This window comes from Phoca vitulina, unplaced genomic scaffold (assembly GCF_004348235.1).
Source record: "Phoca vitulina isolate PV1807 unplaced genomic scaffold, GSC_HSeal_1.0 scaffold92, whole genome shotgun sequence".
NCBI classification, from domain to species: Eukaryota; Metazoa; Chordata; class Mammalia; order Carnivora; family Phocidae; genus Phoca; species Phoca vitulina.
In genome coordinates, this window is record NW_022589795.1 from 2027229 (window position 1) to 2052807 (window position 25579).

The window sequence follows — 25579 nt, forward strand, 5'->3', positions numbered from 1 at the left end:
TAAGTCATTATCCTTGCCTTGCAGCCTCAAAATCCCCCATCAGATCACTCAAGGAAAACCTAAACAATAACTATAATGCAAGTCATGCTGCATGACATGAGTGATACAAAAAATTCTAGGAATCGCTTTCCACTTTGTCGAGGATGGCTTCACAGGTGGCTTTGAAGCAAGGCATTGTAGGATAAGACAGACAAGATAAAATAAGATAGGCTGGGAGTAATCTGAGAGATCACCTAGCCCCATACCACTTCTATGTAACGATTCTAAGATGCTAAGATTAGAGTGCACTTCGTGAGCTGGGGATGAGGCAACCAGTTGGCAAGTTTCATCTGACATTGTGAAGTACATGGCATTGTCAGAAGTGCAAGGGGTGGGGAGAAAGAAATGTTTTAGAATCTAGAGGATATGAAAGATGTTAGCAATCGGGGGTGGAAGCGGGATACGTTTGCCTTATTTTCTAGCTTTCTCTAATGAGCCATGTAAGGCTTTTATAATAAAAAAGAACAAACTCGTTTTGAAACTTTATTACGGAGCCCCTGGGTGGCTCAGTCACTGAGCGTCTGCCTTCGGCTCAGGTCATGATTCCAGGGTTCTGGGATCGAGCCCCGCATCGGGCTCCCTGCTCAGCAGGAAGCCTGCTTCTCCCTTTCCCGCTCCCCCTGCTTATGTTCCCTCTCTCGCTGTGTCTCTGTCAAATAAAGAAATAAAATCTTTAAAAATAAAAAAAAATTAAAATTAAAAACGAAAAACTTTATTACCCAGCAGCAGTCTATGACCAGTGGATGCCATCCTTTTCTCCCCTGTAAGGTACCTGGTGCTATTACGTCGAACCCCTTAAGTTTAGGGAGTACACGCTGAGGATTTCAAGTTTCTCAAAGGAGAATTCTCTGGCGTGAGCAGCCTCCAGCAGTGCTGAGAAAGCAAACCCACCATGTAAACAATGATCATCCTCCAACCCAGATGACCAATCCCAGTTCCCAGACCTGACCCTGCCACTCTTCCCATCTCTACTCACCCTGCACATTGCAGGTCCTAGCCTCATACGTTCTCACCACCGTGTCCCCCATGTCAACAAGACAGGAGGTTCTTTCCCTGTATAGGACTGAAAGATCTCTACATCTTCCTTTACTAACTAGTAGGTCTTGTGGAAGAACAGATTGCGACACACATATTCTTAACTTCAAAAATATCAAGGAGCCTTTACCCTGAATCACTGGTTCCAGGCTGGAGCCCCTGACCGAATACTGCAGTGTCTGAGCAATTTTCAAAGCAGCAAGAAGCTCTTCACAGCACAGACTCAGTATCCGCTCACTGTGGGAATGTTACTTATACCCTACTGACAGCAGCAAACCCAAAGGCATGTGGCCACGGGGAGGGAGGTCATTGGGTGCCGGGGGGTGGAGAGGTCTGGGTGTCCTGGGGGAGGGAGACACTGCAGAGCTACTTGTACACGTGTCATCAGACATGCGAGCCCTCCGCACCACACTCTTCAATAGTTCGTGTTCTTCCAATCTAGCGGGCCATTTCTGCCACTCTCCCCTAGTCTGTGTCCCATCCTACACCTGGCAAACAAGTGAGCAGCGTACATGCCATCAGTTTGGAAAGTCAGAGAGTGGCATTAGCAGCCCAGGGTGGATTTAAGCCTGGGGTTTTTTGTTCCAGCTCTGCCACCACGGGTAGCAGTGGTTCTCAGGACAAGTCACGCAGCCCTGTGGAACCCACTCTCCTTCTGTAAAAGGAGTGGTTTTCATATTATAATCAAAGGAATTCCCCACGACTGCAGGGCAGAGGTATAGGTGAGATCTGAGAGACAGAAGGCAGGAACAAGACACCCCCCACCTTTGCCCAACTGTTTTACGTGATCAGCCTCATTTAAAACGCCAGCTAAAGACAGACTTCTAAAACAAAGCCGGAGCCTCTGATAATCATCTAATCCAGGCTCATCCCCAGACTCAACCATCCCAGGACCAAGCTAACATTTACAGAGCACCTTCTAGGTAGCAAGCATTTTAAAGATCTTTACCCTTCCACACCGACTGCAGCAGACGGGTATGAGCTCCATGTTGACAGTGGGGAAGCTAAGGCTCAGACTGGTGAAATGACTTTACCCACAATCTCAAAGTGAGGAAAGGGAGGTTTGGGGATTTGAGCCCAACTATTTATGCCTCCAAAGCCCTTGTTCTTTCTTCTTTACCTCACTGCCTTTCACACAGTCTTAACTCCACCTCTTGAAGTGCTTCAAGTTCCCCCATGTCATTTCATAAAGAGTCAAAATTACTCCCTACCAGAAATAGTTGGTACCTATGGTCTTCCACTCACAGACCTAAATGGGGAGGAAGTGATGGTGTGGATACATGACACAAAGCTTCCTCCCAGGCTTCTATTTTCCATTAATCACGTTCACGCCTTTAATGGCATCTCTTAGGGTTTCTAGAGCTTACAAGGTCTCTCTTCTGTCTCCCTCTTTCACCTTTTCCAGCTTACACTTCCATGCAGACTAAATTGAAGGCCTGGTACTTTAAATCTAGCTGTGGCCAATGGCAGATGAAAGTACACTTCTCGGTCTTTTTTTCTTCCAAACAGCCCGTAACAAATGGCCTCATGTACGTGCCCACCTCTCTGTGCCCCTACCCCACTCACACACACCTCCCAACCCTGGATCCCCTTCTTAAATTATACACTTTGCACTCTATCTCTGGGTGAGCTCCAGAGGGTGGAAGGAGAGACGGTAAAGAGTAGGAAGCAGAGAATCTAAAGGGAAAGATTACCAAACACCCCCCCCTTACACCCCCTCCCTCTGGGGTCTCTAAAGCACGTACAAACCTGAGACATGAGTGATGGTTAAAAAAATTTGGGTTTTATTGTTTTTGCTAAACAATACTAAAAAAAAAATTTCATTTTGAAGGCAGGGCTTGAATTATTTAATTTTGATCCATTTATTTAATTAAAAAAAAAAAAAAAGGAAGGGGAAAGAGATCATGGCCAAAAAGATAGTAGTTAACCCCCACCCCACCCCCAAAGCTCTAGCCAGTCACATGAGCATCACCCACTTCCCACTAGGTGCCTGATATTCAGCTGGTGGCACACTCTGCCCCACTGGACTGCCCTGAAGGCACAGGGGCACCGTGTGCCAGTTTTCGGGCTCAGCAGGTTAGTCAAACCAGACAAACTGGTGGGCTAAAGTCCAGAAGTTCTCTCCAGGTTTTCTGCCCATCGGCTGAGCACATACAAACTATCGTAAGCTTGTAAAATTTAAGGGGGGTGGGGAAGGGCATTAAAAGCAGGAGGTTGGTGGGAGAAGAGAAACTATAGGTCACCCAAGCTTTCTCCTGGGCTAGTGGCTCTGGATACAGACTTCAAGAGAGACCGGGAGAGGTGGGTTCCAGGTTTCTTATGGAAGAAAATCATCCTTCGAAGAGAAGCTGAGGCGTGCCATGCAAAAGAGTTCTTCCTGCAGAGGGCACGGGAGACAGGGCAGCGGACTCTCCCATCCAGGAGATGGGAGAGTGGTGAGGAAGTTCTTCTAGTACCATGAAGTAAGACAAAAGGCAGAGGGAGAATCCTGAGGTTCTGGCCCAATGTGAGACTGGTACACACACACAGTTAAAGACTAAAAAGCCATCAGGAACCCTCACAGCCGAATCCCACCTGCAAACACTGGCTCTAGAAGTGCTGCAGAAGATTCTTGCTGCGAACCAAGTCAAGTTAGTTGCCTGGCTATAGGTGGTGGGGAGGGTAATACGTTTTTATTTTCGAAGGGATGAGGTGGGAAGAGCGGCCATGATCTAGTAAAAAGAGACCTGCAAGAAGCAGAAAATATTTAGAGAACATTTTAATATATATTTTCATATATATATTTAAAGTTAAGAAAAATAAAACTAATTCAAGCCATGCCCTGTGCAAAAAAAGAAAAAAAAAAAGAAAGAAAAAAAAAGACGAATTTAAAGTGAGACTTCTGTCTGCTGCTCTAGTCTCAACTTAAGTATCACAGTCAGCTTGTTACTTTTATTTTGGAAGAGAAGATGTAAAAGTTTCTTTCGATCACTCAGAAGGCAAGTGTAGCCACTTATAAAAACAGAATGGCAGGGAAAGACTAGGAAAGTCAGAGGTGAAAGGGCAGAGCAGGAAAGGAATTTTCAAAAATAAAATTAACAAGGTGACTGTTCCAGAAGGGGGCTGTGAAAAGGACATGGTGGACCAAAGTCTGTTAGTCAAGTAATGATTCAACTTTTAAATTATTCTCTTGTTCTTTTTTGTTGGGTGTTTTGTTTGTTCAAGTCTAAGATTTGGAAATGCTGACCCTTTGTTAACAAGAGCCAACAGGAAATATAGGATCCCTTCCCTCCCCCGGCCTGCCTCCGCCGAAGCCACCACCACCGCCTCGTTGGCTGGATGCTGGAAGAGTCCTCCGTGTGTGTGGACTCAGGATGACAGGGCAGCCTCCTTCTGTGGTTGCTGGGCTTGTGAACGCTGCAGTATCTTTTGGCTTTCCACGTCTCTAAAATGTTTTTCAACCTGAAAGAGACCAGTTCAGCCTAGGTCAGAACAGGAGATGGGCACCAAGGCCTCCCAAACAGTTCATGCCAGGCCTCCACAGCCGGTCCTGGCTGTCCAGCTCAGGGACCACTCAGGCACTAGAAGGCCCCTGCTATATGCGGGCCTTCCCGGCCGAAGGTAGGCAGCGGCCTCTTGTTTCAACCGCATGTGCTACACCTTCAGCTAAGACTGTCTAAAAGAAAGTGAACCGATAAGCTAAAACACAGTGTGAAAGGAGATTATTTTGACCCCAACTCCCACTCCCCTCTTCACGTAAGTGCAGAATGAAAAGCTGACAGGGAATTAACAGTATTTTAGACTTTTTATATCCAGTGTTGGTCTCTCAATGCTCAGAATGTTTTTACAAATGCGGCAACTCAATCGAGACAGTCACATGACATATGCAGGGTCAGAGACGCCAACAGCAACTTATTTATACCAACCAGCCCTTCCTGAGAAGAACCCAGCCTGGGATGAGAGGAACTGCTCAGGCGCAATACCATGGAATGGTCTGGCTAATTCCAAAAAACCACACTGCCGAGGACATGGGGCTGCCCACTCACTTTATTGCACACTGCCCAGTGGGTTCCAGCCCCACAGAAGTGGCCAAGCCAGAGCCGCAGAGCACTGCGCGCAGGGGCTGGGGGGCTAGGCAGGGCTGCTCTCAGGCTGGCAGGTCAGAGCAGGCAGGGATTGCAGCACAAGGTCCTGGCCTGAGGCTGGAGGGGTGAAGGCCAAGGAATCATCCTCTCTCTCAAGGTTCACGGCTCCTTTACTTACTATTTTGCGTACATGGCTCAGTGCACTCCCCTCTTTGCCTTTACAGTTTTCCACTTGATATGGGGGTGTAATAACAACTTCTTCCATGACTACGATGTTTTTTTCTTGCCATTTACAGTCTTTAATGCTGGAAGGAGAAGAGAGCAGGTGAAAGTTGCCTCTTGCAGGCATCCCACACCTCCTGCCTGATGAATAAATAACTCCAGAAAACTGACCCCAACTTCTCAGCTCACAGCTCAGCCAGTAACTAGATGCCAGCAGCCCATAGGGTACAGTAGCCAAGAAACATTTCCTGGGCACCACTGGCCAGGAAAAGCAATGACATGATGCACATTCATTCCAAGGAGAGCCCAGAAGACTTACTCTGAAGCATTAGAGACCTGGAAAACCATAGAAAACTTCGTGGCAGCCTCAGAAGTCCAATCCAAATTGAATTCAAATAAACAGCTAGGCTCATCAACTGAAGTAGCAGCCTAGGGCAGGGGTTGGCAAACTTTTTCTATAAAGAGTCAGATAGTAAGTATTTGAGGCTGTGAGGGCCATACAATTTCTGTCACAACTACTGAACTCTGCTGCTGTACCTACTACAAAAGCAGCCCCAGATGATACATAATGAGCTGATCTGGCTGGAGTTTGCCAACCTTTGACCTAGGGGGAATAGCACCTTTAAAAAGACAGGAAAAGAAACTCCATCTTCCTGTGATCTGCACTCTGCCCCCCACCTCCCGAAATGGAAACTGCTCCTCAAACTGGCCCCTCTCAATAATCAGACAGCTGGGCACTTGCCAGACTGGGAAAACCCATTCTAGGTCACACCTGGGGAAACGCAGGGCAGCTGATATTCCACAGAGCCCCTTCACATACCTGTAACTGCTCAGACACTCACACCACGGCCTCCAGCAGCTCTGATGCCAGCTGCCATCTGTGCACCAGACCCAGGCGGCTACACAGGGCAACAGAAGGCAGCAGGGGGGAGGGGGTGCCAAATGTTTCCGTTTTTCAGCAGCTAGGGAAGCTAGTGGAGGGTCAAATGACTTCTGCTGTGACAAAATGTCTTTTCGGAGGTGGTAATAAGGTGGCCTTCTGCTCTCCCTAACTCCCTACGTACACCTCAATGTACAATTAATTAGAAAGAGACAGACACTAACTTCCCCTTAGTAAAATTGCATCAGCTTCTGGAGAAAGGTACAACAAGATCAAAATAACGAAAAAGAAAGAAGCCACGAATTCTAAATTCTTGAACACCAGTTCTGAAAGGGATCTTTAGGATTATCTAATCCCAAACCAAATTTACACATGAAGAAACTGAAGGCCAGAGAAGACAACTTGTCCATGATCACACCATTCTCCCGTACGAGAAAGGCAACAGACACCCACATCCCTGGACACCGAGGTGCTGCCAACACACTAACCAGCATCTCTGCTGACTTTCAGGAACACGACTACCCGAAAGCTGGCGACCACACAGCACAGCCAGGCAGCGTCGCCCCCGGGACAAGGGACCCCTATGCTCCCCCGACTCACGTCTTGTGTATGGTCTGGAAGAGCTGCTGGCCCTCTAGGGAAACACCAGCGCTGATTGCATAGGCCTGGCTCAGCTTCTCCTCCTTCTCTGTCCGTGCTTTGCTGGCAAGCTAGGGTGGGGGAGAGGAAAGAGACTCAGAAAAGCATTCACCTTCATTCTTCCCAACAGTCAGGACCTGTTGAGGAAAGGAGGCTGGAAAAGACTGGTTTGGTAGATTCAGTTTTCTCAGAGTCCAAAAGTGAAACAAACACACACCCAAGATGCCTGAGTAGTTACTGCTATGGTGGCAAACATTCCTTCCACCCAGGACTTACTGAGTGCCCACCAGGTACCAGACATGCACTGTGCTAAGCTCGAGATACAGCACTGAAGTGGGGACTGGACAGAGACCACAAACAAAAACATAGAGTAACTTCAGATGGTGCTAAGGAGCTAGGAAGAAAATAAAGCAGGGCAATGTTACACAGTGGGACTGGGAAGTGACGGCCAAAAAAAAGATAACACACACGTCTATGAAAGGAGAAAATTAAGAATTTTTATCAGCCACTGCTTGAGTCTCGGGTTTAGAAATTCATGTCTACGACATCTTCAGAAACCAGAATTTGAGGTTCTAAAGACTACCTTTCTGGTACCACTATCTGTGCTCACATGGGGAGCCAAAACTCAAGTAAACCTAACCCATGGATACAGTCCACCTTCAACTTGAGCTACCGCTATCCTGCTCTTTAGAAAATGGAACGGTCTGCATTCTACTTTACGTTAGTTCCTTATCTCCCCTCTAGTGGAATGCTCACAAACTGATCAAAAGAAATTCTAATAAAATCTAGTACAGTAGTTCCTCACCCCCCCTTAACCAGGGTCAACCTTGGTCTGGAAACAGATGATCCTCCTCCTGACATATCAACAGGTCAGGTCAACAGTAACCTAATGCTACATCACATCACCTACATCATTCACCTCACTTCATCTCATCACGTAGGCATCTTATCAACCTCACATCAGCACAAGAAGGGTGAGTAAAAACAATACAATGAGGTATTTTGGGAGAGAGAGACCATATTCACGTACTGTTATTACAACATATCGTTATAATTATTCTATGTTATTAATAAGTTATTGCTGTTAATCTTTATCGTGACTAATTATAAGTTAAACTTTATCATAGCTATGTATGTACAGGAAAAAAAAAAAACCTAGTATACATGGGGCTCAGTACTATTCATGGTTTCAGGCATCCTCCAGGGTCTTGGACTGCACATGCTGCAGATAAGGGGAGACTACTGTACTGTAGTCTACTAAAATCTAGTAAATCCCTCCCAACAGCGGTGGGTTGCCTGTCAACCCCTACTGCCCCTCTAATACACTTTTAGTCCCCACCCTACAGTATTAGTTGCTAGAGACTCCAGAAGTACAAATTTGTCTAAGTGTAAAGCAAAACAAATATGCTGGACAAGATGGTTAAAATGAAAAGGCAGAAAATGCGTCTGAAAGTCAAACAAATGATCTGGAGATTGTTCAGGCCCACGAACACGAGCAGCTTAGTCTACTGATGCTGCAGCTAGTACACTAAAGACAGATGCACAGACACACAAGTGAGAATACATAATTTGTCCCCAAACAACAGCTCCTTAAAATAGGGAGATCATACCTCACACACATCCCCAAAGTACCTAGATATTTGGAATTCTTAAACATTTCTATTCAGCTTTAACAGTGACCCTTCAAACCACAGACCAAATATAGTTTTAGAGGCAAAGTGTCTGTTAGCAAAACGAAGCACTTTATTAAGGCACAGGTTTGACTATGAAGAAGAGAAAAGGAGACCTTTAATTGGGTTATGGGGAGCCCTGCCTCTGAGTTTCAAAGATCATTTGAGGGGTGAGGGGTGTGAACACAGAAGAGAGAGGTCGTGCACGCTGTCATTTCAGTGTCCCTAGGGGAAAGAGGAAAGAAAGGCCAGAACTCTGCAGTGATGTGAAGCCGGAGCTCCTTTTTCACATGGTCCCCAGTACATGGAGAGAGACAAATACAGCAGCACTAAATAATCTTTCAAGCCTGGTCCTGCCGTTCTGGCCCCACCAGGCTAGAATTCCAGGGAGAAATAAACGCACACGGCTGACAGTATTCCCCTGAGCCTCGGCAATCCCAACTGCAGCAAGAAAGCACTCAGTTTCTATGGAAAGAGAACCGCTGGTGGTATATTTTAAGCAGCAAAAAGCAAAACTTCGTCACCAAGAAAACCCTGATAACAAGGAGTTTCCTTGAGTCTCACTTTCCAAACAACCCTGTAGAAAATATGAAGTCTCCAAGGAAAGAAGGAAAAACCAGGGGGCAACAGAGCTCCCCTGGATTAACCACGCTCTTGCAGGGCTCCTTCGGAGCGCAAGTGACCAGGCAGAGGTTTACCGTACCCCATGAACAGGCATAAGGGTCTCATTTGGAGGTCTTTTTAAAAATGTTTATCTCTGGGGCGCCTGGGTGGCTCAGTCGTTAAGTATCTGCCTTCGGCTCAGGTCATGATCCCAGGGTCCTGGGATCGAGTCCCACATCGGGCTCCTTGCTCCACGGGAAGCCTGTTTCTCCTCTCCCACTCCCCCTGCTTGTGTTCCCTCTCTGGCTGTGTCTCTCTCTGTCAAATAAATGGATATAATCTTTAAAAAAAAAAAAAAAAATGTTTATCCCTGGGCACCTGGGTGGCTCAGTGGGTTAAGCGGCTGCCTTGGCTCAGGTCATGATCCCAGGGTCCTGGGATGGAGCCCCACATCAGGCTCCCTGCCTCAGCGGGGAGCCTGCTTCTCTCTCTCCCTCTGCTCCTCCCCCCTCCAAGTTCTCTATCACTCGCTCTGCTCTCTGTCAAATAAATCAAGAAAAATCTTAAAAAATTAAAATGTATATCATCCCTGAAAACCAAAAACATCTCCTGGTGTTGAGTCAGACAAAGCTGCTTCTATAAAGCTTGTGTTGACTAGATAATATGGGATACCCACAGCAAAATATCCTGGTCACCTACATAGTAGATTAAAAACGTTAACATCACCCATTCAGTAAGAGAGGAATGGCTCAGGGAAACCAGGCACCTATGCAGAATGTTTAAGACGGAACTGACAAATTTAAGCTAGAAGAAGAGGAAAAAAGGCTGGGAGAGGAATCACTTTTGAATTTTTGCCAGAGGCAGAATAAAATGCATATAAATCTCAGCCAGATGTGATTCCTTTGGACAGCCTGAGTAACAGCAACACAACAGTTAGAGAACAAGGAGCTCAAAGTACACTTCTAGCCCCCCAAAATACCAGTTGTACAATCCCCTCTAAAGGCTCTGAAAGCAAAGGAGAATAGACTAGATGATTCTCCATTTCAACTCATAGTGCACACAGGTCCCAAATGCTAAATGATAAAGTGCCTTAGAGGGGCACCTGTGTGGCTCAGTTGGTTAAGCGTCCGACTCTTGGTTTCAACTCTTGGTTTTGGCTCAGGTTGTGATCTCAGGGTCATCGTGAGATCGAGCCCTGCGGCAGGCTCCAGGCTCAATGCAAAGTCCACTTATCCCTCTCCCTGCCCTTCATCACCCTCTCTCTCTCTCAAATAAATAAAATCTTTACCAAAGGGAAAAAAAAAAAAAGAGCCTTAGAAAAGTCAACAGAAATCAGAGTAAACTGACTGTGTTTCAATTTGCCCCAATATCCTCAATTACTGTACCTGTACCTGCAATTGGGCTTTGGGGAATCTGGATGCAGCGCAAACCCTGAAACCTCCAGCTGTCAGTTTATGAATTGTATTTTCATGGCAATCTGAAAAATGTTTAACTCTGATATTCAGCCAACTAGATCTGCTTTCACCAGGAACTTGTACAAAAGGGGTAAATTTCTCCCACAGAGGAGTCTATCAAATAAGCACAAGGAAGGTTCCCCTCACAAAAGGAATCTAGAAGTCTTCTCTCAAAACTGGGGGTGAGATTACCTTGCTCTTTTTAGGCATGTTCCTGAAAACTCATAAAAAAGTAAATAAGCCTCCTTTTGTAAAGCAAATGACTATCACTCTACCCTCAACTTAGCAGTTATACAGATTGAAATCCCCCACATCACGTTTTTTGTAAACTCATGCATATGTATAAATGGTCCAGTTATTCCAAGAGAGTAAGTTTAGAGTTATTGTCAAACCACTAGAGGGAACCAATAAAAGCCGCCCTCAGTAGAGGTGTTCGGTGTGCCTTTTAAGCTTGGGAGGATTACCAGGATTGCAATTTTTTTAATTCAATGACTACCACCATACTGCATCTATTTTCAATGCAAACATGCTAGTTGCTGGCCTCTCTTCCAATCAAAACTGAAGCACTAACTGGTTAGAATCTCAAAGAATATTCAAGGCACCACTTTACAAACACACTGAGTTCAGGCAAACTGAGAAGCACAAACCTACAAATATTTGTTACTAATGTGCATGTGGCTTAACTGAAATGACTGAACAAGACAACCTGTGCTTACCTGCCTCTCCTTTTACTTTGTATGAAACGCAGTGAAAACAGCTATTCCTGTCTACTAACCAGTGCTTCCTCCTGTGGCCATTTTATATATAGCAACTTGATGTGGGCAACGGAGAAGAGTACATGAACTTGATACCAAAGCACACAATATTAAAAGGCATCTAGTCATGCCTGCCGTGGGGTAACCCTTGAGGGAGTGAATGAATGCACACACCTCTCCTCCTACACTCAGTGACATGGAGAAAAGGAAGCAGCCACAACGACAAAACCCAAGCGATATGCACTTCATCTTGTTATTGAGTCACCAGCTGGGCCATCTTAGTCCCACACACCCAGATCAGGGAGGCACAGGTGCTGTGGGGAATCCAGAGGGATTCCTACCGCAAGTATGTAACAGGCTGTGACAGCTGAGACAACAAGGGAAGCTGAGTCCAAAGAGGAACACGCTGGATGTGACCTACTGACTCCACTGAGCCACTCTGAGTTTGTCTTCTGTGTGCATGGGGGCTGTCCAAGCAGCTGCCCTCACAGAATGGTGAGGAAGCCCCGCAGCTGCCTCCTGGGGCCTGCCGCCACTGGCCAAGAGGCCTCTGCTGGAGGCGGAGGGACGGCGGACCACGGCGGCCAAGAACCACTGGCATCCTGAGGGCCCGCACTGATTTCTGCTGTTTCCATCCTGGGCTGTGCCCTCGGAAAGCCCTTCCTAGATAGCAACAAGCGGGCTCTCAAAAAGATTTCTTCCAGCTATCAAATCAGTATCCCCAAGTCTTCCTGTTCCCTAGCTGAAAGCTCCTGTCTGACAGTTTCAATAAAATACTGTTCTTTACAACTCTGGATAGTTGGGAACTCCAAAAATAGAGTACCCCACTTGTCGTTGTGTCTTAGAATACATAATAATGAATCAAAACACTGAATCAAACAGGAACCGTAGAGCTTAAGAGGCCTGGTAGTGAATATTAAAATTCTAAGAGCCAACCTGTTGAGTGAGAGCCTACTCCATCCTAGATACCAAGCTACACACTTTACATGTATTAAAACGTTTAATCTGTACAACAGGGTGCCCAGGTGGCTCAGTCAGTAAAGCATCTGCCTTCGACTCAGGTCATGATCTCGGGGTCCTGGGGTCGAGCCCTACGTCGGGCTCTCTGTGGAGAGTCTGCTCCCCCCGCCCCACTTATGCTCGCTCTCTCTCTCTCAAATAAATAAAATCTTTAAAAAAAAGTACAAGCCTATGGAACAGGGACTAAAATTCCTCCTACTTAATAAATGGAGAAACTAAGTCACAGCTGTTAAGAAACTTGCCCAAATTTACCAAGCCACAGGTGGGAGTCTGGATTTGAACCCAGTCTGACTCCAGAGCTTACATTCTTAACCCTGTGCTACAAACAGCTCCATATAAGAGAAGTCTAAATTATTGTTGAAAATATAAATTTGAATGCAAAAGAAAATATTTTCAGAAAAGAAAAATTTTTTTCCAGGAAGGAAAAACATTTAATTTTTTTTTTTAAAGATTTTATTTATTTGACAGAGAAAGACACAACGAGAGAGCGAACACAAGCAGGGGGAGTGGGAGAGGGAGAAGCAGGCTTCCCGCTGAGCAGGGAGCCTGATGCGGGGCTCAATCCCAGGACCCCAGGATCACAACCTGAGCCGAAGGCAGACGTTTAACAACTGAGCCAGCCAGGCGCCCCAAGGAAAAACATTTTAAAACTCAGCTGCCACCTTCTCTGTCAGTGCATCCTGGCATTTCCACCAATGTCCCCAGTGCAGAACACAGCTGTCTGCCTTCTAGTGAAGGACCTCTTTTTTCTGAAAAAGGCCCCTGTCTCACCCTGAACCTCAAGGACATCCTTTATTTCTTCTGTTGAAGGTAAATCACAGGAATGCTTTTCAGAAAACAGATCTTGTGTGAGAAAGCATTTCAGGCCAATAATGGTAAGCATTCCCTGGACCCATCATTTTCTATTTTTTAAAAAATATTTATCTATTTAAGTAATCTCTATACCCAATGTGGGGGGCTCAAACTCACAACTCCAAAATCAAGAGTCCCATGCTCTACCAACTGAGCCAGCCAGGCGCCCCATGGACCCATCATTTTCTGATTGGGCCAAGACTAGGGAAGCTAAGTCAAGCAAGCCTCTTGCACTTGAATGTTAAGATATAGTTGAGCGCTGGGGAGCCTGGGTGGCTCAGTCCTTTGAGCCTCCGACTCTTGGTTTCAGCCCAGGTTGTGATCTCATGAGTTGTAGGACAGGGCTCTGCTCTCAGCGGGGAGTGGGCTTGAGGATTCTCTCCCTCTGCCCCTCCCTGGATACATCCAGTGCTTTGAGCTAAGATGAACAACACCCTGCAAATCCAGGGGGCCTCGGGGACACGATACTTGTTAAGCCATCCTACTGCTACTGTACAGTACAGACCAACCTCAAGTCACAGCCAGTCCACAAAAGCAAAGGTTTTTCTCTCACCTGATTTAAAATAAAAACTAGCTGTAAGTCAGTGGTTTGTTAGCTATTTGTAATTATGTCACCAAACACAATTCATAACTACAACAGGAAACTAAACTTCCAGGACACTAAATGAGTAATTTCCTACTCCAGAGACCCTGAAACCAGTACTACTGTGGAACCTCCACATGGCCCTTCCAGAGAGAAAACTGGCTGAGACAGAAGCTAAAATCTGACCCCAACAACCTATCTCAGAAATTAGCCGGCTCACATGTAGCTGAGAGGATTAAGGGAGATAGCCCAGGTGAAAACACTAAGGGAGCTATAAAGCACTGTACAAATATTAGCTGTTAATACTGTTATTATAATATCATTATTGTTAGCACAGAGGTGGCTTGTGGGTCATTTCAGAAAAATTCATACACTCCAACCTTCCTTTAGCCAATGAGCTCAGTGCTCTCCCCTTTCTGGTTTCTGTAAGAGCTACTAGAGAACTTATAAGTCCTAAACAGAACATCTTCCAAATAAAAAAAATATATATATTCTGATTAAGAAAAAAAAAAAACATCTTCCAAAATATAACTAGAACAGTAAGTGGCAAATGTCTTTAACTTTATGTGCCCAAATGGGTGCACGACCTATGGAATAAAGAGTTGATTTGGGGGCACCTGAGTGGCTCAGTCGATTAAGCGTCCAACTCTTGATTTTGGCTCAGGTCAGGATCTCAGGGCGGAGAGACTGAGCCTGTGTCAAGCTCCTCGATGGGCGTGGAGCCTGCTTAAGATTCTCTCTCCCTCCCTCTGCCCCTCCCCCCCATTCCCACCTTCCCTCCCCTGCTAGGGAGCACGTGCACTTCTCATTCTCTAAAAAAAAAAAAAAGTTGATTTTATTCAGTGATAGTGAAAGAGCCATGCCCTGTTTCCTGGGCTCTGAAAAGAGAGAAAACAAAGTAACAGAGAAGAGCCACAACCCCCCACTGCCTCAAAAAGAGATTCTGGCTCAAACTCTTGCTACCACACACTAGCTGCATGAACCCGAGCACAATGCATAACCTCTCCAGAGCTTCAATTCATTCATCTGGGGCCCATCCTGAAGGGTTATTGTTGGAATTCAGTAAGCATGTATAGCACCTAATACCAATATCGGCACGTAACTAGTCCACGTCCTCCCTCCGAGAACTAAGAACCTCCAGGTTAGCTTACTGACAGAAGAGCAAAAGCTTCTAAATTGCAGATGGACAAACTGAGCACCTTCCAAATTAGCTTGATGCCATTTAACTTCCTTCCTTTTATCTAATTATTTATTCTTCAAGACCCTACTCCACTATTACATCAGAAAAGCCTTCCCTAAAATGTTTACTACTCTATGCCAAGGGTTGGCAAACTACAGCCAGTGGGCCGAATTCAGCCACCCACCTGTTTTAGCCCTGCTATATTGGAAAGACCACACCCATTTGTTTATATATCATCTATGGCTGCTTTTGCTGCAAAGGCAAAGTGGAGTAGTTGTGACAAAGGATGGATATCCCACAAACCTAAATTATTTACTATCTGGCCCTTCACAGAGAAAGTTTGCTGGCCCCTGCTCTACGCTCCCATAGCACCTTGCTCACACCTCCATTAACACTGATCCTGCCATACTGTCAGCACTAGTTAAAAATGCTGCTCTCCTTCACCACTGCCAACAAACATGAGATCCTTGAGGGCAAAAGCGGTCTTAATCTAACATTCCCAGTACCTGGAAGGAAGGGGTAGTGAGAGGAAAGGAGGACAAAAGGAAAAGAAACCTCGACCATTAGAATTTCACAGAACAGTTCTCAGTTCCAATAAGTGACTAATGCACAGTCACACAATTCATTAACAGCCCAGCTGTTAAAAGAACCCAGTTCTTCAAACTCCCCACATTCTACCACACACACTGTTAGCTTCTGACATAGTGTGCAGATCCTTTCATTTTCCACTTCAGGTACAATTTGCTGGACTCTCCAGGGTAGTTTCTGGTATTTACCTAAGCTAGTCTCAAAATTCCAATGCTAGAACTTGACTGCATCACCCTTTTCCCCACAAGCCCGTTCTGTAGCAGGAAGACTAAACAGTTAGAATGCCCCTTAACAGCAGAAGCAATACCACCACCGACCCACCAGTAAAGTCCTCATTTTAAATCACCTCCATGTCAGAGCGCAGAGGTGGCTTCAATAACACACAGATGGCCCACCTCTGCCAGGAACTCAGGCACAGCAATTGTCTCCACACCCCGTGATGTCAAGAAAGCCCCCTTCGGAATCAAACCTTTAACCTAATGAAGGCTCACAGGATCAGCTGGCTGCCATGCACTACAGCCTGAACTGAGTCAGGAGCCCTAGCCTGGACACTGCATCCCCCACTATGGCTCTGTCAGTTTGACCCTAAAGTTTGATGCCACTGAATGGGACATCCTTCAAAAGGCTAGTGATTTTTTTTTTTTTTAAAGACTTTATTTATTTATTTGACAGAGGGAGACAGTGAGAGAGGGAACACAAGCAGGGGGAGGAAAGGGAGAAGCAGGCTTCCCACGGAGCAGGGAGCCCGATGTGGGGCTCGATCCCAGGACCCTGGGATCATGACCTGAACCCAAGGCAGATGCTTAACGACTGAGCCACCCAGGCACCCCAAAAGGCTAGTGATTTTTTTTAAGTAGACTCCCCGTTGCGTGAGGAGCCCAATGCAGGGTTTGAACTCACGACACTGAGATCAAGACCTAAGCCAAGGGGCGCCTGGGTGGCTCAGTTGGTTAAGTGTCTGCCTTCGGCTTGGGTCATGATCCCCGGGTCCTGGGATTGGTCCCACAACAGGCTCCATGCTCCGCAGGGAGTGTGCTTCTCCCTCTCCCGCTCCCCCTGCTTGTGTTCCCTCTCTCACTGTGTCTGTCAAATAAATAAAATCTTTTTTTTTTTTTTTTTTTTTTCCCCTAGAGAGAGAGAGCATGAGCAGGGAGAGAGGCAGAGGGAGAGGGAGAAGCAGGCTCCCCGCTGAGCCAGGAGCCCGATGCGGGGCTCGATCCCAGGACCCTGGGATCATGACCTGAGCCGAAGGCAGACGCTTAACCATCTGAGCCACCCAGGTGCCCCCAAATAAATAAAATCTTAAAAAAAAAAAACAAAACACCTAAGGAGAGATCAAGATTCAGACACTTAACCAATAAGCCACCCAGGTGCCCCCAAAAGGCTAGTGATTTTTAAAATGGCAGTCAAGGAGCGCCTGGGTGGTTCAGTCGTTAAGCGTCTGCCTTCGGCTCAGGTCCTGATCCCAGGGTCGTGGGATCGAGCCCCTCATCAGGCTCCCTGCTCAGCGGGAAGGCTGCTTCTCCCTCTCCCACTCCCCCTGCTTATGTTGCCTCTCTCACCGTCTCTCTCTGTCAAATAAAATCTTTAAAAAAATAATTAAATTAAATTAAATGGCAGTCAATTGGGGCCCCTGAGTGGCTCAGTTAAATGACCGACTCTTGATTTCAGTTCAGGTCATGATCTCAGGGTCCTGGGATCAAGACTATGTCAGGCTCCCCACTCAGCGGAAGTCTGCTTGAGATTCTCCCTCTCCTTCTGCTCCTCCCCCCCATGTGCTCTCCCTCTAAAATAAATAAATAAATCTTTTTAACAAAATAAAATGGCAGCCAATCATTCTACCTTGCTAACTTCATCTGATACCACTCACTACTTAACGTGTCCCGTCACACGGTAGTAATGGGCTCTTCCTTTTTTTTTTTTTTTAAAGATTTTATTTATTTATTTGACAAAGAGAGAGAGACAGTGAGAGAGGGAATACAAGTAGGCAGAATGGGAGAGGGAGAAGCAGGCTTCCCGCTGAGCAGGGAGCCTGATGTAGGGCTCGATCCCAGGACCCTGGGATCATGACCTGAACTGAAGGCAGATGCTTAACCGACTGAGCCACCCAGGCGTCCCAATAATGGGCTCTTCCTTTTCACCCCCAACCTATACCTTCATGACACTGTCATAAGGAAACAGCTGTGTCTGCTCACAGCCAGGTGCAAAACACTGGTGGACTCTAACCCGGTACTGGAGCCTTTACAATATACTCTTATCAAGTGAGCCAATAGGTTATATACAGCTTCTAGAAGCTAGAAAAATTTTATCTGACAAAAAAGTCTTGCTTTCTCTAGAAAAGTAGTGGTTTCCCTTCCCACATTTACACATAATATGAACTCCTACCAATATACACATAACCTAAACAGTGTGGCCAGGCCATCTGATTCTACTTGGTGATAACTCCATACCTCAACACATTAGGGTCACGATATGGTCAAAGGCCCACCTAACAAGATAGATCCATGAACAAAGGCCACAATGCAGCAGCTATTAACTACTCCAGGAGTTTACTCATACTGGAGAATTAACACTCAAATCACTGGAAAGTCTATGGTTATGCTAAAACTTTAGCTTTGAAATTGGGAGAACTCAAAACAAAAAGTCAGTCAGCTCTTCCCTCAATGTGACATCATACCTAAAGGAGAACAATTTTTTTTTTTTTTTTAAGATTTTATTTTTTAACAGAGAGAGAAACAGCGAGAGAGGGAACACAAGCAGGGAGAGTGGGAGAGGGAGAAGCAGGCTTCCCGTCGAGCAGGGAGCCCGATGTGGGACTCGATCCCAGGACCCTGGGATCATGACCTGAGCCGAAGGCAGACGCTTAACAACTGAGCCACCCAGGCGCCCCAAATTTTTTTTTTTTAAACTGAACTCTGTGACTCTTCCATTTTCTCAGCCTTACGAGAACCGCCCCCTACCACCCCGCCCAATCTCCAAATACCCTTTTTATCCAAAGGCAGCCAACTCCTTCTTCATTAGCAGGGGCTAATGATAAGCCTTTTGAATCTCTTCTTCCTGGTTGCATTTGATAATTCACTGCTTGTTAGTAAGATCTAAATGGGTAATAATGGATAAAAGAGGCTGACAAATTAGTCAGTGGTTTGGCAAAGGAGGTGGATGCCTTATATGTGTGTGGATTTCAATTTCCTATGCTTTGTCACTTTTCCCACCTCCCCCCACAACACACAAATATCTCTTCAAGGAAGTCTTCTCCGACTCAGCCAAGTGAGAAGACGACTTACATCTCAGTCAATACACTGGATGCATTTATCTGAACAAATACATACACTTGCCTCGGCTGTGTCCCTGAGTTCTTTCCTAAGGATCTCAGAAGTTGAAAGCACAGCCTCCTAGGTTCTGTGACTGCTCACTCTAAACTCCAGTACTCAGCCAAGTGTTCACTTAACTATGCCACCTGGTAACACTGCTCTCAATGTTCAAGTTAATTCTGGTCACCAAGAAGAGATCTCTTAAAAACATTTAACTCAATTACATATTAATGGTATTCAATACAATTTTGATTTTCCCCAATCTGGGGTGGGCAAGTTTGGACAACTGAACGAATGTCAATCCAAAGCCAGGAGAGACTGACATAGTAATAGCATTCATATTCTTGGCTGCCTTCCCTCAGTCATAATGCCCGCCTTCCCCCCATCTTGCCCCTATGCCTATTCAAGGAACATCAGTTGGCTACACATAGCTAATGCAGAAGAACAGAACTAACATCTGCCAATTCTAGTCAATTGACCTAATCCCCATAACAACTCTGTGAGACAGGTACTAACGTTATCCCATTTTTACAGTGAGGAAACTGATGCTTAGTAAGGTTAAGAGGCAGAGGAGTGACTTTAAAGACTTACCTGCTTGATTCCTGCTTTTTCTACTAGACCACAATGCTCCTGACCACATAATACAGAGGTTTCTCTACATAAAAATATTATTAACATGGGACTTTGCAGTCAAAATATCAGACGTGAGTTCAAACCCCAGCTCTATTACTTAGTAGTTGCATGATCTAGAGCTAATGACTCATTCTCTGAGCCTCAGTTTACCCTCCTGAGATGCTGATGGTATCCACACCATAAGAACTGTTAAAATTAAATGAGATGTCTACCAGTTGCTAGTTCAGAGTGGCACATAAAAACATTAGTTCCCACACTACCAGTCATATAACCTAGAACAAGTCACTTAAACTAGTAAGCCTGTCTTCTCATCTGTTAAATGAAAAGGAAAAGAATACACTCTAAAGATCACATGGTGTGATTGTGAGAATGGAATGAGAGGTGTCAAAGCTCTTTGTAAATTGTAAAGCACGAGACAAATGTAAAATGTGGTCCCCAGCAGAGCTTACCACAACACCTTGCACAAAATAGATTTCAGGAAATGTTTTAAAATGCTACACAACAGAGAACCTTGTTAATGTTGACATGTCCCAAATCATCTCCTGAGAACACTACCAACCCACGGGTAATCTTCATCCCCAGAGAACCAGATGCAGAGTCAGTTCAAAGGAACTTGTTAAGAAGAAACACCATACTTCATTCTGCCACGTGGACCCTAGGGTTCTTGTCCTAAAGCAATATTTAAACCTTCCTCATGACAGAATAAACTAATAAGCCACAGGGTGAGTAACCTGAACCTCACTTATGACTGGCTTTGATGTGCTTTTGTACTTTTATTGAAATGCTTCTGTCTTAGAGTCAGGAAATTCAGAACACTTTAACAGGGTACAATGGTACTGTGGAGAAGATCAAATGATACTCGTAACTTCCACCTTCAGCAACCCCACTGTCCTCTTCCAAGCTGCCTCTCACATCCCACAGCTGTGGACAGACACAGGACTTCTTAGCCTGCAGTGAACTGTAAACGGAAAGCAAAATAGGCTCATCTCTAAGAACTGCTAGTTCGTACCTTCTCTAGTTGGGCTGGAATTAAGTATTTTCTTTAAAAGTCCTTCTCTTCCATTTCCTGCTGGGTCAGAGTAAACAAATATCCAATTTATATCAACAGGATTAATTAAACAAAGCACTTACTATATCAGCAACATGAGCCAACATGTGACGGTATCTTCCTACTGGAAGTGGAGCACACAGGTGGTGCTCCCCAAGACTGTGAGCAGCAACAGTTTTCTTCCAGGGATCTCTGAGCACTTTAGTTCCCTTCTAACATGATTAAACAATCCTCCATCTTAAAAACACCCCAAGCCCATGCTCTTCAATGGGATGGACTTTTCAGGTCATTCAAGCAATATGTAAACACCTGCCCAGATTAAGTTTTCAGTAACAGTGCAGCACGCTCTTCTAAGTCTAACCGATTCCAGGGAGCAATCACCAAGCATCCTCAAACGATGGGAAAGCCAATATAGCTTACTCCTAAACATGTCTGCAAATGAAAGAGTGAATAAATGAAGTCCAGAGATAGCCCTCCAACCTAATTTTACTTTTAAGTTTCTGACTCCTCTTCCCAGCAAACCTTTTTCAAGACTTGGCAAGCAGGCCACAAAAAAAAGTAAAAATTTCCAGTCTTCCCTAACCTATTGATACCTGCTGCTTTCTTGAAAGAGTGGGTAAACAACTAGTTTACAACAATACTAATAATCTAAAACTGACCAGCAGAAAGCAAAACCCTAAAGACAAAAATACGCTGCAAACTCAATAACCAAGAACTATGTATATTTGAGGTCAAACATAAGTAAATTACCTCTTAACAGCTCCCACTTAACTGTCTCACCCCTAATAATCCAATTCCTCTCAACTAAATGGTGGCACACATTGGTCCCAAGAACAGAAACTTAGTCCTTTACATTTCAGAGAACCACCCTCTTTCAGATAATCTTTCCTCTACTACTCACTAAAGATCCAGTTATTTAGTAACAAACTTTCATACCCTATAAACATTAAAAGTAACTATTTTCTCTTCAACATACCAGAAATAAACTATTTCACTTGAATCTTTTAAAATCTCTTCAGCCAAAAAAAAAAAAAAAAGACAACCACTCAAAGACCTCCTAAATTCTAGTAGGAGGTACCTAAGCCAGGGTTTCAAAAATCTATAGATTTCTAAGAATGGGACATTCTATATGCAACAGCCTTTAATATGAAACCCAACACCGTTCCGAATCTGTCTTCAGCCATCACTAAAAAACAAGTGGCATTTCCCTGGAATCTGAAAAGAAGGGACCTGCAGATCGGAGGTAACTATATTCTGCCAGCCTCAGTTACCCTCTATTGTTTCAGCTGCCGGAGTGTTTCCTTGCTTTGCTGAGTTGTAGCCAACATACCACATTCCCGAGAGAAGCAACAGAATATACGTTATTACAAGACTCCTCCAGAGGGAAAAACCTCCACCACACTAATTCAAGAGACTTAAGGAAAGGCAGCTGCTACTAAAATCGAAAGTCTAATATTCATTCAAAAAATATTAAGCACTTATTCTGTGCAAGGCTCTGTATATTCAGCCATGAACAAAACAAGTATGGTTCCCATCCTCACAAGTTTGGTTAAGATAGAAAAGCAAACAAATGATACACAATTATGCTTATAAGAAGGCTATGAATAGGGTCACCTTAAGTTCCAATGTGCCCAGGACACACTGATCTATACTTGTCCCAGTGTAAAACAAAAGCACTCTGCTTTACTCTCAAAAATGTCCCAAGTTGGACTATAAATGCTATGTCACTTTAACTCTAAAGGATAAAGTACTGTAAGAGAGAATAATGGGAGCAAATTACTTTAGCCTGGGTGATCAGAGAAGACTTCTTGGAAGAGGTGCCATTAACTAAGTCCTGAAGGATGCGGCTCCAGACATTGTGGAAGAAAGAGTGTTCAAAGTACAGGACAGCAAAGACTACAGGGCATGGGATGGTATTATTATTGTTATTATTATACATGAACTTTCGCTCATAGAACTAAAGAGTCAAAGTGATTTGGGGGTTCCCAGATTATCAACATGTATGTCCAAGATTAAAATATCCTAAGCCTCTAATTCTGTCAGACCTCAAAAATACAAACAAAGACACAAATGTAGCTCTAAGGCAGTAGTTTTCCAAATTTTTGTAGGTCATGAATCAGAGATCTGCAAAATACTCCATATGTTCACCAAAACCACATCTATTCATGTGTGCACACACACAATTTCAGGAGATTCACAGGCAACACCCCTACCCAACCCCACCAATACCGGAAGTTCACGCATGGACTCCAGGTTTAAAAAAAAAAAAAAGTCCTCTTTCACAAAGGACAAAAGCAAGCTTGCAACTTTATTTCTCTATTTGGGCATTAAAAGGTTTCTTAAGTCTTCTGAAGATATCCAGGAATAAAGAGAAAACCTAAACTGATAGGTTTTTCAAAAAGGTGTCAGAACAAACAATTTTAAGTCAATGAAAAAATGAAAAACAATGGACAATGTATGTATCACCAAGAGTCAATGAGTCTCAATTTTCCCCCACCATTTTGGAGAGCCAGAACTGCCCTCAAGTCCTTACCTTACTAACATTGAGTGAAGCTAGGGGAGGAGGGGTTTCTGTTCGGTCATTAATTATTTCCACTTCTGAAACATACTGTAAGTTTATGAGCAAGATGTCTGCATGGTTGGGCTTTCCACTGGAAGAGGGACATTCTGGTGAAAAAATAAAGTTAAGGAAAATAGGGGCAAACAGAGCACTGACACATCCCAAAAGGGGCATGGAAAACACATTCACACAAGGCTGGTGTAACAGGTGTGCCACGAGCAAGAGGGGGGAGCCTCACAAGAATCACAGCTCTCCTCAGGAAATCTCTGCCTATCACCTTCCGCCCGCTCAAAACCCCAGAACCAAAAGATCTCAAGCTTTTCAAAGCCAAATACCATCCAAAATTGGAAGCCTCAGAAAGGGTTTCTGTCACCTCTCTACTGGTTGTATGGAGGCATAATGCAGTGTTAATGCCGTATATATAGTTTGTCTTGGACCTAAGGAACCACACAGGAGAGGAAGTAAGTACTTTTTGTTCTTGGTATAATACTCCTGTCATCTATATACTGCTCTTTTCACTTTTTTAGATTTCAGATTTCCCATTCTGCAGAGGAGGAAACTATAGCACTGGAAAGGAGGCTCACTCCAGGTGAACCCAGCTAGATAACCCATTTATTTATATATTTATATATTCATTCATTCATTCTTTCTTTCACTCACCCGTCCTCCAACTATTTATCAAGAGCATAATATATGCCAATTAAAAGTAAAGTAATTCCTCATGCCAAAACCCTTCCAATTAAACCACTAATGTAAAAGGTCTATTTGGTCCAGATCTGAGTTTTTATATTTTACAAAAAAAAGGCAACGGTTCTTGCTGTAGTTTCAGAGGACATCTTCCTAAGCTAGAAATCTACAACTAGTGGTATACTTGCCACTCAAATGCAGCACTCAGTAGGAAACTTCCTTTTGAAGGATGCCATAAAGGATTACTCAAAAAAAATAAAAAAATAAACCCACCTGTGGCTCAGAAAGGGGAAGGGGTGGCATTTTTATTGCAGTCATAAAGTATTTTGTTTCCAAGACTGAGTTTCCTGGAGTAATTCAGAGATCATTTCCACCCCAAAGAAGCAGGTCTTCTTTTCCATTCTGTTTAACACCGACACTTCCAAAAGGGGAGGCAACTGCTATGGAAAAGTCAGGACTCCATGTGCTGGGCTGAGGAGAAGATAACTTACTCTTTCACCTGTAACCCACACAACCCTACACGAGCCCCTGAAAAAAACGTAGTCTTCTATCTGGACCAGGTTTCCAATGCAAACATTCTCAAAACAGCAATTTTCAAATGACTGAGAAAGCTAATTCAATACTCCCCGCCCTCAGTAGCACCACGCAAACACACTCACCAGCAAAACAAGCCCCTCTCCCCATTTCAGATACAAACTGTCCTGCAGTTACTCTCCCCCAAAGCAAGCAAGGCCCATTTGGTCACCACCCCACCGCCCTTCCTTGGACCGAATCCCACCAGAAAACACCCCCTCTTAAACTCCATACCCTTGCGCTACTAGCAGTTCCTTACTCTGCACACCCCCTCCCCACATGATTCTACCCGCCCCCCTTCCATCCGGGCTCCAATCCACCAGCCCCCTCCCACGACCACCCTCTCTCCGGATCACTGTGTCCCCTCTCATAGCGTTTCCCCGAAAAGGCATCCGCGTGTCAAGCCCCCCTACACCCACTGACCCTCGCTCGGGGCCCAGCTCCCACAAGGGGTGGGAGACAGGGTCCCCAAAGCGGACCAAGGGACACGCGAAGAGGGGGAGGGGAGCTCAGGCCCGTGCGCATGCGCTCCGGGCGCCGCGGTAGCCGGTCGCCCCTAGGCCCGGAGAGGGCCCCAGCCGCCGCCGTCGTCCCCCACCCCCCCCCCACCACCGCACATACACGCCGGCCCGGCCTCGGGCTCCGCGCAGCGAAGGATACTTAAAGCCAGCATTTTGGACTGGTAGTCGAAGGCTACCACCTCGCCCTGCAGCCGCTGCTCCTGGCACGTCCGGCACGACACCTGGCTCCCAACGCTGAAGTACTCGCCCGGAGGAGCCGCCATCTTGGGAGAGCAGCCGCGGCCGGCGGCGGCGGCGGCGGCAGCAGCGGGCGAAAGCCGGGCCCCCAGTGAGCGCCGCGACGCGACGCACGAGGCGTGCTGACGTCACACGCCAGGGCGTGGCCTGGCGCTGGGTGGGGCGGGAGCCTAGGTGGAAAAGGAAAGAAGAGGAAATAAAGGGGAATCTGAATAAGTATGTTTGTGCAACTGGGCCCGCTTGGTAAGGTGCTTGCAGACTCCTTTTCAGAAGTTAAAGATAAATGACCTACGTGGAATGAAAAGGGGAAGGAGGCGGGAGCTGCAGTCTCCATATGAGCACACCTTGACACAGGAGTTTAATGAATGAACTCTGTCTTTTATATATGAGGAATCTGAGGACCAGAGGACTTACGGAAACTTGCC

General features: G+C 45.3%; 1 protein-coding gene across 1 annotated transcript; it reads right to left on the reverse strand.

Moving 5' to 3' along the window:
- Nucleotides 1-1781: 1781 nt before the first annotated feature.
- On the reverse strand, nucleotides 1782-25325 carry LSM12 (LSM12 homolog). Its single transcript, XM_032396523.1, has 5 exons — nucleotides 25057-25325; nucleotides 23110-23243; nucleotides 6841-6950; nucleotides 5317-5443; nucleotides 1782-4515 (listed from the first exon to the last, which is right to left on the reverse strand). The coding sequence occupies exons 1-5, from the start codon at nucleotides 25178-25180 to the stop codon at nucleotides 4423-4425; spliced, it is 588 nt and encodes a 195-aa protein (XP_032252414.1). The 5' UTR covers nucleotides 25181-25325; the 3' UTR covers nucleotides 1782-4422.
- Between the last annotated feature and the right edge of the window lie 254 nt (nucleotides 25326-25579).

Bases quoted from the DNA above. Each gene is read 5' to 3' on its own strand.
- LSM12 (XM_032396523.1), bottom strand. From the start codon at position 25,180: ATGGCGGCTCCTCCGGGCGAGTACTTCAGCGTTGGGAGCCAGGTGTCG. The intron at 5,444-6,840 runs GTGAGTCGGGGG...TTCTCCTTCCAG, and splicing joins TTCCAGACCATACACAAGAC to CATTAAAGACTGTAAATGGC. The intron at 4,516-5,316 runs GTAAGTAAAGGA...GGTCTCTTTCAG, and splicing joins TGAGCCATGTACGCAAAATA to GTTGAAAAACATTTTAGAGA.